The sequence below is a fragment of the Hippocampus zosterae genome, chromosome 3 (genome assembly GCF_025434085.1).
Source record: "Hippocampus zosterae strain Florida chromosome 3, ASM2543408v3, whole genome shotgun sequence".
Taxonomy (NCBI): Eukaryota; Metazoa; Chordata; class Actinopteri; order Syngnathiformes; family Syngnathidae; genus Hippocampus; species Hippocampus zosterae.
This window is the reverse complement of record NC_067453.1, coordinates 12,736,420-12,751,048: the sequence shown is the minus strand read 5'-3', so window position 1 is coordinate 12,751,048 and position 14,629 is coordinate 12,736,420. Positions and strand designations below refer to the sequence as shown.

At 41.8% G+C, this 14,629-nt stretch overlaps 1 protein-coding gene across 3 annotated transcripts; it reads left to right on the top strand.

Annotated features, from left to right (window-relative positions):
- The first annotated feature begins 164 nt into the window (after nucleotides 1–164).
- bcl2l13 (BCL2 like 13) lies at nucleotides 165–14,547 on the top strand. Of its 3 annotated transcripts, none has more exons than XM_052061731.1 (7): nucleotides 165–333; nucleotides 878–1,088; nucleotides 4,246–4,329; nucleotides 4,503–4,659; nucleotides 5,540–5,612; nucleotides 6,214–6,342; nucleotides 12,891–14,547. In XM_052061731.1, the coding sequence occupies exons 2-7, from the start codon at nucleotides 938–940 to the stop codon at nucleotides 13,884–13,886; spliced, it is 1,590 nt and encodes a 529-aa protein (XP_051917691.1). In that variant the 5' UTR covers nucleotides 165–333; nucleotides 878–937; the 3' UTR covers nucleotides 13,887–14,547. The 3 variants fall into 3 exon arrangements, with proteins under 3 accessions (XP_051917691.1, XP_051917692.1, XP_051917693.1); XM_052061732.1 differs by lacking the exon at nucleotides 165–333 and adding an exon at nucleotides 387–672; XM_052061733.1 differs by lacking the exon at nucleotides 165–333 and having other exon boundaries at nucleotides 1,072–1,088; nucleotides 4,483–4,659.
- Nucleotides 14,548–14,629: the final 82 nt, after the last annotated feature.

Genomic DNA, 14,629 nt, shown 5'->3' with positions numbered 1-14,629 from the left:
CCTGATCGATGTTATCGCACTGATTTTCCAATTAGAATAAACAAATAAGTGTGAACTATGACAAAAAAGCACGATTTCCTCTTTGAACCTTCAAATAGTCCGAAATATATAGCAATTTGATTTTAGACTGACGACCGAAAGAGAAATACTTGTGCTCCACTTTCGTTTGCGTCAAGCAAGCAGCTTGTGTTCGATCCGAACGCACACTGCTCAGTTGCCTATGTGACACGCTGGGCTGCTCCCTTTCGTGCTAAGGCTTAAGCTGCACGAGTGTTGCATAGTTCCCCTTCGGCCTCCGGTTTGTCAGCACCTGGCTGCCTTTATTCAAGGACGGTAGGTGTGTCCTTCATCGGGCTTCATTTTAGTCAAAGTCATGCTTGACGGTGCTGAAATAGCAACCAAACATATCTAACATTACGCTACGTTGTTTGTGGCTGTTGCATTTGTGTGTGTTTTTACCACTCGTCGAACTAAAAATTGACATTACCCACTGTTAAAAAGACCTCTGCAATTTGCCATTCGGGGTAACATTTAAAATATTCATATCCCCCGTCGGTGATTTTAATGTAGTTTGACTGTACTGTACTTTCTTTAATCGAATATAATTACAATTTATGCATCTCCAATAATGTTAGTTTGTAATCCCTACAGTGGTCTTTGCTTCATGTGGAGGTGAGTGTGCAACGATATAAAGTGCTATAATATATTACCTGTGCCTTTTATAAGACATAGTGTCATACATGTACTCTTACCAGTTGTTTTATGGCCAAATGCATCATTTTTAAACGGATTTGCATGACATTCTATGTGAATGGATGCTTCTACTCACGACATCTACTCGTTCTAACTCCATAACGCTGCTTCTTCTTATCTACAGGTGGGGTGTCCTGCTCTTGTAAGAACATATGTGCCTGGAAGTGTGACACACCTCTGATCCATGGCTACCTCAGGCTCCACCGCTCCTCTGTCTCCCTCAATTGCTACCAACGTGCCTAAGGATTTCCATTACGAAACCAAGTATATTGTGCTCACCTACCTGGGCCGGTTGCCAGCCGGTAGACGTCACGCTGAGCTCACTACAGCTGAAGGTGAGAGAAAACATGCAAATATCGTGTAATTGTATTTGTTTCTACACTCAGTATACAGTGAAAATGGCACACTCTTGACCAGGGGTGGGAAATTATTTTTCCGGGGGGGGGAATGAGAAGCAGAAAATATTGTGGAGGGCCGGGCCAAAAGTTAGAAATAGAAATAGAAAATAAAGAAGATAGCACAATGTCTTTGTATGACAGAAATAATGTGACATTCTCCTCCACCATCACACTCAGCACTGGTTATATGCATGCCCCACTTAAAATATTGTATGCATTTCCTTCCATTTCACAATTGCGTCCCACGTGGTGTTGATTCTTCACAAAAAAACAAATCCAATTTTATATCTTTGTTTGATACCTGAAAAGTGGCAAAAGTCCATAAAGTTCAAGGCGGCTGAATATTTTTGCAAGTCGCTGTATATGTAGAGGTGCCAGAAGTGGTGGTTAGGGCCGCCTGAGAAAATAGAAAAAAAGAGTTTACCGCCGCTATTCATGCCTCGCATGCGAATAGCAAAAATCTGCATATAACTGACATTCATTGCAATACATTGGGGGTGGCGGTTGTTAATCACTCTCAAATTCTTAAAAAGAAAAAAAATACAGTGATATTCAAAGCATCTTCCATGAAAAACATGGGGCTAGGGGAATTAAAAAGTTTGGAAAAAATATTGAGAAAAGAAGTATGTGAATACAGTATTCAAATCTGTGGGTGCTGAACTGCGGATATGCTGCATTCTACTGGATTTCCATTTTGCGGTACTGAATGACAGTTTTTTTTTCATGTAGCCTTAAATCCCTGACAGCGCATCTCAGTAACTGCAATTGTATGTGCAACAAAAAGCAGTAATACACTGAGAGCAGCAGAATGTCACTGTTCTGACCTAAAGCACTGAAGCAATATGTGCAGTCCTGGCCAAGAGTTTTGGTAGTGTCTCAAATTTTGTTTAGCTAATTTTGCCTCCTTAATCTCAAGGTTTATGATGAATATTTATTCTATATTTTGTTGTACCGTGCCGTTAGAATTATGCTTCTGAATATCAAAAAGTCAGCATTTTCCTCAGAAGAATTGGTATGCCCGTGAACGGTCATCATTGTAAATGCTTTTATTGATTTTTAAACATTATCCAACTTAGAAAAGACTTATTTTCACAAACTAAAACAATAGTTATTGAAATATTCTTGAAAAATAGTGAAGAGGTAAAGTTGGTGCTCATGAAAATTTGCATTACTGCCAAAACTTTCAGCCACGACTGATTATGTGTATACTGTATTAAATAAGGAACGTGGTTCCTCCCACTGAGCTAAACTTACTAAAATTTTGTTAGCGTTACGAATCACAACAAACTTTGAAAACTGAATTTATTCCAGAAAACCTGAATCGAAATCCCTTTATTTAGAAAGAGATGTGTCCAATAAATTTACTCCTAAATTCCATTTGGAAATGGTTACCATAAATGGAGGGAAGCGGTATTGGAAAGTCATCTGAAAGATTACATTGTGTTGGAAGAAAATGAACTGTGTGCAAGTAAAGAAAAATGAACGATTTTATTTTTAATTTGCTGTCCTCACAGTTGTCGTGTGTGCGCTTGGTGTGGGCGTGGCCGGGCAGATGAGTGTCTGATTCCTGCTTTCCGCATGACCCGCTCCAATTTCTGACAGCTTGTCATGTGTAATCAGCGTAGGATCACTCACACGTTAATGGAGCCAAGCAGAATAGCTGGCCTTGTAGCTGGGTGATTGAATGCTGAAACAGCACCAAGCCAACAGCAAAAAACAACAGCGATTCTTTGGCTATTCGTGTCCAAGCTACAGGGGAACTGAGGGGGCAAAGGGGCCCTTTTTGACTGTCCAAAAAATGTCCACTTGCTGTCTTTCCTCAGTTTAATGTTGCCGTCACCGACAATCACTCCTTTGCCACAGGGACAGCTAAATTCTTTTCTTTATTAAATGCACACATGACCTTTTATACAGACCTTCTACATTGTGAAAATGAAAGATTGTGCTCCGTTGTAATGTGTACCTTGCGTGATTCATCATGCCCACAGCTGTTTAGACTCAGACTTATAAATATTTCACAAGGGGCGTGCACTCTGCATGCGTGTCTCGTGTGTACGCAATATGAAGGCACGGTTATCAGCGTATTATTTTAAGTTCAGCAAGATGTTGAATAGGCAATGTCTGAATGTTATGAAACTCAAGGTTGAAAGGCAACGGCTGCAGCATTTAGGATGTTGACACACTAATTCCACTGATATAAAAGTAGTGCTGCTGTACACAGATTTCTGCATACAATTCCACAATGCAGTGTTTCACATGAATAAAAAAGTTATCATTAGTAAGGCGCCCCTAATTTCAATCGATAGAGGGATTTGATAAGTCCCGTTGCTCACTCGAAACGACATCGCGAAACAATGATCAATGTCCAATTTGTTTGGATTTGGAAAATGTTTCCCTTAGAAATAATGGAAACAGAAATAACCTGTTCCTGAGTCAAATTACCCTATTTTAGAATCTTTATGAACCATAAGAGTTAAAAAAAAGTAACAATTATAATGTGACTCACTGTAGTGGTTTGTGATGATGGTACTTTGTGACCTCTTCCATAAAATAAGTTGTTCATATTCATACATGAGCCATAGTCGCGACTCGAGACACATGAAGATTCATGCGAGTAAAAGTATTTCCTGCTGAGGTGGACTACTAATGGCATCTTTTTCCCTTTCATAACATTGTATGCTGTAAAGTATTAGCGAGCAGCACAGTCTCGCCGGAAATGAAAAGTTAAGCACTATGTTTGGTTCCAACTTTTTTATTGGTTCGACAAGTTTCATCCGCATCCAAGTTCCATGCACACCCATCTTCTGTACTGCCTTTCCGGTGCAGGGCACATATAAACAAACAACCATCCACACCGAATGACAATTTAGAGCCTAAAATGCATGTTCTCGGAATGTGGAAAGAAACTGGAGTACCCGTGTAGATGGTGAGAACATGCAAACCGCATACTGAGAATCTACACAGATATAAAGGGGGGGGGAGAACACAAGTTCCAGCGAGCGCATCACTATTTTTTTCTTGATATTGTGACACAACGTTCAGAATGACTGTCTTAAGGCGAAAAATATGTTGTCTGTTCAAAATGTAATTTCAGGAAAGTCAGAGAGCGATCGTGCCAGCATTGTTAAAAATCAGGTAGAAGAAGAGCTAAAACGACTTGAAGATGAAATTGATGCTTGTAAGTATTGTCGCTCACTGAATGACACACAAGTTGATACTCAGCCACTTGTTGCACTGAGCAAATTGCACTTTGTTGAATCAAAGTTTTTTCCCTCCCCCCACTCTTTTTCCTGTTACTTTCTTGGCATGTTCCCAAACCTGGCTAAGCTAGCATTCTTTTTGCATTCCCAGCCTTTTCCAGCACAGGTTTCGACAGTCGCATGTCCTTGGTGTTTAGTCCAGCCAACCCTGAGACATCAATTGAAGACTGTCTCGCTGACCTGGGAGAGCGTGTGGCCCGGGAGCTGGAAGCCCACCTGAGAGGAGCTGTAGACACACTACTCGTAGGGTCAGTATTATTATTATTTTTTTTTTACTCTGTTACACATCGAGCAGACATAGTTGAGGCCGAGTTGTTCTTATAGTTTGCAACTCTGCCTCTGTTGCCTTCATTCATTCATTCATCTTCCTAACCGCTTGATCCTCACGAGGGTCGCGGGGGGTGCTGGAGCCTATCCCAGCCGTCTCCGGGCAGTAGGCGGGGGACACCCTGAATCGGTTGCCAGCCAATCGCAGGGCACACAGAGACGAACAACCATTCGCACTCACACTCACACCTAGGGACAATTTAGAGTGTTCAATCAGCCTGCCATGCATATTTTTGGAATGTGGGAGGAAACCGGAGCACCCGGAGAAAACCCACGCAGGCCCGGGGAGAACATGCAAACTCCACACAGGGAGGCCGGAGCTGGAATCGAACCCGGTACCTCTGCACTGTGAAGCCGACGTGCTAACCACTGGACTACCGGGCCGCCCCCTCTGTTGCCTTGATAAACCGAATTCTTCATGGTCTACTAATGAATCAATTGATTATTTTATACATCCTAGAGTCTCGCTGTTTTCAGTGTGTACTCATGAAATTGTTATTGAAATGTATTATTGAATGTGTGACAAATCTTTAAAAATAAAAGTAGTCGCAGAAGTGAGACGGTCTTCATTGTCATGCAATGAGAAGACTCCATTTACTTCTCAACCGAGCCACCTTTATCAAGAATATTAATTTCCAGCCACCATTAATTATGCACACATTTCCACTGTTGCTACTGGTGCAGCAGAGGTAAGACGACATGGCCAAATGTATGTCTAAAAAAATTGCATTGAAAGAACAACACCTCTGCCAAATACATATTACAGTTAAAGTATTTCATGACCGCATGTCCGTGTTTTAGGCCGCTAGAGTTTGAGAGATTCCGAGATACAGCGCTGGACCTGTTGGCATACACACGGGGAGGGTCGAGCAACGTGAGCTTGTACTTTTCCATTTTACGTTTTTGGGTTGAAAATGAAACTAATTATTCTTGTTATTCTGGCATTTTGGGTGTTGCACCACTTATTATGTGAACACTGCCCTAATGTTGTTTTTGTTATTGTTTTGTCAGGGTTCGTTCAAGGTTGCAAAGACTTTCGTCAACAGTTTCACGGGCGCAAACGGATAATCTTGTCACGAAATTTTGGCGCCATGAAATTTGGAAGGCGACAAGAAAAGATTTTTGCGACCGTTAAAAACTCTTGACGAACATCTTTGCGACCTCGAACGCACTTTGCGCCACTCTGTGAGATACGGGCTTCATATAATTTCAATGTATTTTCTTTTTTTTTTTACCCCCTTTACTGCTTTTATCCAGCTTCACGTTCACTATTTCCTCTTTTCTTTCCTCTTGTACTCCTGCTCTCCCTCACTATTTTCTCCACTCCCGCTCCAATACTTCTAAACCCCTTTCCTCATTTAACTTCCTCTGTTCCACTTGCTCCTTTACTTATTTTTGGACATCCTCTGTACTTCTGCTTCGATTCGACTTCCCCGTCCTTGTTGCTGATTCACTACTACCTCTTTCTATCCCAGGTGCTCGTGCCTTTGGTGCTGCTTCAGGCTTTACAAAGTGAAGATCACTCTGTGTCAACCCTGCTTCATTTTGGTGTGCGTTTCCTGGAGGAAGCTCAGGGTGAATACATCAACCAGCAAGGGGGATACGTGAGTGCTTTACATTCCTGCACCCTGAGCTTCAAATTACTCTTTATGTTATTCAGAAAAGCACTCAACGTAGGTAAATATTCAATCAATTTATACACATACAAAGACAATTAAAGTCGACAAGGTCGATTTATCCCAGTCACTAAAGTTAACAATAACGATAAACGTTGTTGTTGATAATAATTAAAGCAAAGTGTGCGTGTGTGTGTGTGTGTGTGTGTGCGTGTGTGTGTGTGTGTGTGTGTGTGTGTGTGTGTGTGTGGGTGTGTGCGTGTGTGTGTGTGTTAAATATCGCTGATGTCAGGTGAAACCTTGCATACCCACCCCCTTTTCAGGCAGTGCCAAAAAATAAAAAATAAACTCACCCTTGCTGAGCCACATTGCATTCACATTGCATACTCAAAGAGAGCAAGCCTTTTTCAACACTTTCAATCGGTCTATAATTGATAAAAATCAAATACCCATTTAGGGACTGGCCAATGGGGTTTAATTGCACTGTGAAAAAATATGAAATTGACCAAATGTGAACAACGGTGCTCTCATCCCAACATTACGTTATATAGGGATTATTAGAAGGAATCAAAAAGGGGAAAATGCCTTTATGGAACCTTTACATAAATACTGTGACTTTGGGATAGGTGTCATCCCACCCATGACCCGGGTGAGGAATGGATGAATTGCTACAATGGTTTTAAGGGATTGTAATTTTGCATGTCCAGACACTGTGCTGTATTTCTGACATTCTTTAAATGAACAGAGGGGGGCGTTAGTGAGGCGTTTTCACAGAAACAGTTATATAGTTTTCAAGTTATCCTGTTTAACCAGATCTCTAAATTGAAATGAATGCTAGCAAAAATAGGCTGATAACAATCAGTACAATATTGTAATGCTACTCTTGATTAATGAATTTGATGATTAGATATTTGATTATTTACGATTGATTTGCCCTCAAATGGGTTATGTGAAAATGCTTACCCGTGCAATAGTTTACCACATTCTGCCTTTTCTTGCTCTGTCTTCAAACTGAATATTTCTCAGTCGTCAAGCTGTACTCCAAACACAAAGACACAATAAAAAAGTGTTTTTTAAGGTCTGCTACAATTAACAAGAAATAATATACAGTATATGTAATATTTTGGGGAATAAATGCACAGTTTCTTCCACCACAGTAGTTCTCGTACTGTGTTGTTAGAACGGTCCTTAATGGTATTAGTGAGTCTGTAATGTTCCATCATTGGTCACTAAAACACTGCAACACAAAACCTACATATGAACACAGTCATGCTGGCATATGTGGCGTCATGAGATTTGACATATTAACCCCTTCTTTAGTCCGTATTAACTTTTTTTTTAACTGCAATGAAATAGGAACACAGTGTGCTTGTCCTAAGCGAGGCTACATTCTTGCCCAGCGTTATGTCACGGGGGATGAACAGATGATGTGCACGGGCAGGATCGGCATTGGAGGGGTGAAGAGAAAGGAGGCGGACGCCTCTGTACAGGCTTGGTGATTGGAAGGGAGTGAAAAGTCGCTTGGTTGCAGCAAGAGTAAGGTGAAATCTGCGTCTCTCCAGCAGGTTTTTCTCTACTACTCATTGATCCATTGGATTTTGAGCTCGTCTGTCTAGCTAAGTGAAAAGCTGGGAGTTTGTACACTTTTCACTCAGGTAGGATGTCTTTTCTTTATGCGTTGTTCTATAATAGCTACTGTAGTATCATCCATTTTTAAGGTTTGGAATTCTGGGAGGATTTTCTGTTTTTGTTATTGTTGTCGTGGTACTTTTCAAATGCGGACATTGTACTGTTAGGTCCAGAAAGATTTGGACAATGATGGATTTTTATTATTTATTTCACAAGCCTGTAGACTTTGGCATTTACCAGCTAGGAATTACACTATTTTTTTTTGTTCCAGTGGGGTAGAAATATAAAATAAATTCATTCTAGTTAGCAAAACATATACAGATAGAATTCCAATCAAAAAAATATTCTGTAGTTCACAATTTCAATTGACACACACGCAAATTGGAATGTACTTTTTAATCGTGTATTACATCAAAAGCAAATCTGCCCTGCTACACTTTGTTCGGAGTGAAGACGATTTGATGGTCAGTGCGGGGTCGTTTGTCATGCTTTTCAGAATACAATGCAGATTATTATGACCTGAATGTTGCGTGCACTTCATTTGGCCGGAACAAAAACAGTCACCCCTCATTAACAGAACACAGCCAAGGGCACGCAAGAGGGGGAGGACATGTGTGAGTGGTTGGGGGTGTATGCAAGAAAATGACCGAGCAAGAGGTAGTGAGATCTCATTTTGTTAAAAAATGTCTCTGCAGCGACCTATGACTTTCAAGCTCATTCAGCGAGTACATTGTTGGCTTTTTGTCATCTGATGGTCAGTAAAAGCTGCACATCAGCCATTTCATGTGACAGTTTGCATGACCCTCGTGGTTTGCCAAACTGCTGTTTTGAACCAAGTGTTGCCAGGACAGGAATCTGGCATGGGTTTGGCTCGGCCCCTGTCACGGCACGTTCCACCGCGTCCACGTCGTGTTACATAAGCGCCATCTCGTCAGCTCATGTGTGAAATATGTGCATCACCGTACCTCGACTTCAACACGAATCTGGAATAGAGCAGAGGGTCTTACTGGCTGCCCGACAAAAATAGCTCTCACAATCCTGGAGAAATATCATCACAAGGGAACTAGAATGGCCCACTTTTAACGTGTTTCTCCTCGATGTATTTCAGTCTAAATTTAATTTCAAGACTGGTCAAGTTGGGTTCTAGAATGTACGTGTTTCCTATCAAAAAGCAGTGGGAATTGAAAATATCCCTTCCGGGATCAAATTTTCTTCATCATCCAGGCCTTTCGGCGGGTAACAAGTTCAAAATTTGGATCCTTTTTAAAATGTAAATATTGCTGTATAAAAATATTATGGAAAAAAAACTTCTCACCTTTTGGTAATGTGTACTAAGAAGCACAGAGAAGAGTTAAAGGTGTTTGTGTGTGGTTGGGAGGAATGTGTGAAAGACTGCTGACTTAACATACTACAGTATTTCTTTCCTTTGATTAATCATGTTGATGTATTGTCACTTTAGCCCCATTGTAGGTATTGAGCAGCCAGGACAAAAATGTGTACCTCCTTTTGTTGATAAATTCAATTTCCAGGTCTCATCAAACTTTTATTCTTTGCCATCATCGGTACACAATTTTGGTGTCATCACAAAACTACACAAAAAGCATATGTAGTCCTTTAATCTCCCATGCTGCACTCATGTATTATGAAACAGATTTCTTCAGAATATTTGAGTAGAACTCCTAATTGTTTTCCTTCATTGGCATTCAGTTTCGAATCTTACCGGTACTTGATTTGTGAGTGTCACTTATGTAACCATTTACCAATTATGATGTATGAACAAGGTGATTAAGTATCAACATTAAAATGACAAATTAAATTCAGTTCATTGAATTAAAACGACAAATGATTCACTTCCATGGGATACATTACTGTCACAAGGTCCATGAACAATATGTAATCAATGTTATTTTCTTGTCGATGGGTTTAGAAATGAAACTTGAGATAATATGAGTTCTAAATTGGACAGTAAATCACTCTCCCAATTGTGTGGTGGAATAGTGTAGTTAGTATTAGAGACATGTCTCCACTGAGCAGGTTTATTCTCACGTCGGTCACTCTCTGACTTTTTGCTTCCGCTGACCTTTACTGATGACATGAAGGTGCCTTTGAAATTCCATGTCAGAGTGTTACCTCCGATCTTCCCTTTCATGATTTTACCTTTTTGCGGCTTGTGTTGATTTGCAGCAGGAGTAACATCCCGCATCCGCTTTCAGGATAAATAAGTCAGTATAGCACTATTCTGTTAATTCTCTACTTGACAGACTTGTGACAGTAACGTTGCCTTGTTAGCCGTTTTTGTGGGACTTTCCAACACTCACATCATCACAAATGTTTCCCAGATGGTGAAGTTTTTTAGCGGCCTACAATGTTGTGTAACCTAATTAGATGGAAAGTCCTAGGTAGGCAGGAATGTGTTTTTATTGTATGGCTTAACAGTGTCTTGAGGCATCATGGGTGAAGAATGGTGGGAAGGGCTGATGAATAGCACGACTGATGATCGTATTGAAGTGGATTTAGTGAGGTTCCTTGTTTTCTGTGTTCCTCATCTAGTTTGTATTCATTATTACGTAAATGGTGAGTCAAGCATCAGCACTTTTATATTCTTGTCAATTCTAACCAGCTTAATTGCACATTATCGATTTGCCATTTCTCAATGAGATCAAGACATCATATGCAGTTTTAGGACAATTACTCCCTTTTAAAAAAAATAAAATTAAATAGAATGGATCCATTCCAGGGAGAATTCCTTCATTGGTGTATGCCAGTACTAGTTTTTGTTTGTTACTAACTTGCCTGTTTGCTGTAAATGTCCAGTATTATTTTCAAGGGGTTTCTCTGATGTAATGAATATGTTCCCAGCGGGTAGAGAGCATGTCATGCAAATGAAATGACTTGGCAGATAACAAGCAGTGCATGGCATCCGCGTTTCTGCCTGTGGCTTCCTGTAAAAACACCTGATGAGCTCCTGATGTCGTTTTGTTTGTAAACACTGTTATTAAAATCCCAGTACTGTCATGTGCGCTGGATGTTATGCATAGGCTAAAGCTAAGGTCTGTAACTGTGTGTATGGTGTGCATGGATGAGCATTAGGGCAAATGAGACCTTCTGTGGATTAAATGTGAAATCATTGCAACAGACCTTGCTTGATGACATTGAGTTCACTGCTTTTGGCTTAGGCAGGCGAACTGGTGTCATTCAGTTGCCCCGCATGATCATACGATATGTTTGGTTACGTAACACACGGGTACACACACTCATTCTTGTGGTGGGTGGTGGCTTTATTCCATTCGGTGGCACACAGAGCTGAATGAAGCACAAAATGACATGTGAATGAGCAGTACTAGTTTGGCACAAATTAAAACCACATCCGTAGCTGAAACTACTCAATAAATATCCTGCTCTAAAACTTTACAATGATGTTGTGATTGGATGATGTACTTGTATACGTAAACCAGCCAATGACATAAAATAATTGCATTTGTATTGTATGTATATTTCTGTTCCTGTCTTTTTTATTTATGAGTGGGGAGGGCACGCGTAGATTGATTCAGTGCAGTTTTACTGCTTTTCATCTATATAAACGTCTTAAGAAATTCATACCTGCCTGCATCCTTTCCTGTTGACAACATTAATGGATGGAAGGAGTGAAAAATGACATTCGGTTGTGTGAGACTTATTGATATGGTTTAACGTATGGGGTGTCAAACATACGGCCCGTGAGGGGGTTCGATCAGGCCCGCGGGATAATTTAAAAATGAAAAAATGAATAAAGGCCCCCGAATGCATATTTTAATAAGATGCAATTCATATATTATCCGCTAGGGGCACACTGTTTTCTCTCGTTTGTAAAGTGTGGGCGGGTGTTACGTTTAGATTTCATATGCACATGTGTAAAGCGTTTTAAAAATCCTTTCTTTATAAATCTCGTTTAATCTTAAAATGCATGACTATATTTTTAAATACTGTACTAATTGTTCAGGTTTTGTGCCTTTGTACAATCAGTGGGATCAGTTGCACTGCATATATTCATTCATTCATCTTCCGAACCGCTTCATCCTCACTAGGGTCGCGGGGGGTGCAGGAGCCTATCCCAGCTGTCTCCGGGCAGTAGGCGGGGGACACCCTGAATCGGTCGCCAGCCAATCACAGGGCACACAGAAACGAACAACCATTCGCACTCACACTCACACCTAGGGACAATTTTTAGAGTGTTCAATCAGCCTGCCACGCATGTTTTTGGAATGTGGGAGGAAACCGGAGCACCCGGAGAAAACCCACGCAGGCCCGGGGAGAACATGCAAACTCCACACAGGGAGGCCGGAGCTGGAATCGAATCCGGTACCTCTGCACTGTGAAGCCGACGTGCTAACCACATATATGTGAATGCTAAAAGTAAATTGCACATTTGTTAGGTTAGGTAAATGAAATGAGGTACATTTCAACATTTTCCTCATGTTCTTGTGCTTCGATATCAAAACAAAGGAAAGACATGATATTTTGGTTATTTATAGCAGAGTATGGTAAAGTTTTAATGGTCTGGCCCACTTGACATCAACCGAGGCCGTATGCGGCCCACAATATGAAATGAGTTTGGGCTGACTTCCAAGCAGGCAGTGTGGGTTCAATTCCCACGTGCTGCTGGTGTTACCATCATACTATTAATGTGAAAGGGTATCTCTTGTGCCCTGTGATTGACTGGCAACCAGTCCAGAGTGTACTGTTGTCTGCGTTTGCCCGAGGTTTTTTTCTTCTTTTTGAAATATAGTGAGATAAGTATTTTTAAAAATATACTGCACAGTTTGATGTTGGTCCCAAGTCGAATTGCTCAGGGGTAAGCAGAAGTATTGGTGCCCTTGTAGTTCCCTTCCATCCAGAATTATGCACTCATGATCCTGTGTGCTCCACAGGGTGAAATATTTGGCCTTGGTTCAGAAGGTGAGCGGGGCGCAGCCGTCGCCGAAGACAGCAACGACATCTACATCCTGTCGGGGGAACAGGCGCTCGAGCAGCTGAGCCCACCGTTGTCTCTGCTGTGCACGGCTGACAATAGCAGCGGGCACAGCTCCTGGCAAACTGAGAGCTTACCCGTGTCGTTGGCCGGCCACGAGTCGTGGGCACAGGTGTGCGCGATGGACCCCGAAGATATCAAGAGCCTGGACAGCAACGAGGGTATAGCTCTGGCCGAGGAGCGCAGCGAAAACAACTCTTCCAACTCGGACATTGTCCACGTGGAACGCGAGGAGGCCGAGCTGCTGGAGGAAGGCGGCGAAAGCGGTGCGATTGAGGAAAGCATGATGAGTGTTTTGGGTACAGAGAGTGAGCTTGCCCAGCTCAGGGAGGAAAGTAGTAGCCGGATTCCTGTTGCTCCCGAGACCCTGGAGGAACCTGCCTCCCTGATTTCACTGGAGGAGCCTGTTGTCATCGAAACACCTTTAAGTTTGTCAACAGAACCTTCCCTTATCTCTTTAGAACCGGAGCTTCCTCTTCCAGCCCCAGTAGCTGCTGCTCCACCCCCAAGTGAACCGCAACCTGTGACGCCCTTACCTGTTCCTGTAGTAGAACCAGCATCTGAACCGGAAAGGGCCGCTGCTCCTGTGCCCGCCGAAGCTGCGCCCTGCTCTCCTGCGAAGTGGGCCCAGACCGCAGAGCCTGAAGCCGCGTCTGAACCACAATTGGAGCCTGTAACTGTGGCCCCCCAGGACGAAGCAGAGGGCCTGAGCGAGCTCAATGTACCATCAGCTGAAACCCCAGTCCCAGTGGCCCCCGTGCTGGCCGTCACAGAGGAGACCCGGATGCCGGCAGATCCGGCATCAGAGCTCCAATTTCTGCTGTACAGCGGAGCTGCCCTGATGCTCCTCACTGCTGTGATGGCGTACGGTGTCATAAGCTATAGGAGGAAGTAGAATAGACGTGTTTTCTTCTCAGGGGATTAGATCACACACCAAAATATGTTGCGGTAGAAATGATTTAGTACACTGAAGATGCATTTGTCATCCGAGGCCACATTTAAAACCCATCGTCCATTTGAGGACAAAGCTTCCAACCCTCAGCAGGTACAAGCACAGAAAAGGGAAATAAATGTGTACTCCACTCCCTTGATGTTCAAACCAAATAGTCATGTTTTATTTTTCTTATTCATTTCGTGTGCCATGTGATTATCCTGACAGTGTTGAAATGTCCACAGCTGTCACTCCTATGTACTACTTTTAAATTAGTAAGGATGCTTCAAGTCGTACTAGTAAGATTCTTCAGTCAGTGGCTCCAGTTGTCATTGAGAAAGCTGTAGCGCACATGAAAATATTAGTGTATAAATATATATATATATATTTAAGTACAGTATAAATAAATGGATGACAGTTAATTTAGCAGACGCAGTTGCTGTAGTGTAAACGAACTTGCCACATGAGAATCCACATCGATGTGCTGTTTTCCAAACTGCTGTCATATTTTTATTTGGGATGAAATCGGGATAAGATATCCTTTATTCGTCCCACACTGGGGAAATTTACAGCCTCCAGCAGCAAGAATGTATGTAGAAAGAAGAAAGGAGAAAGAGAAAAAACCAAACATCTTTCAATTAAATACAATATGAACACAAATGGACAAATCGCAGTACTATTTACAATTTTCCTTCACATCATTCAAT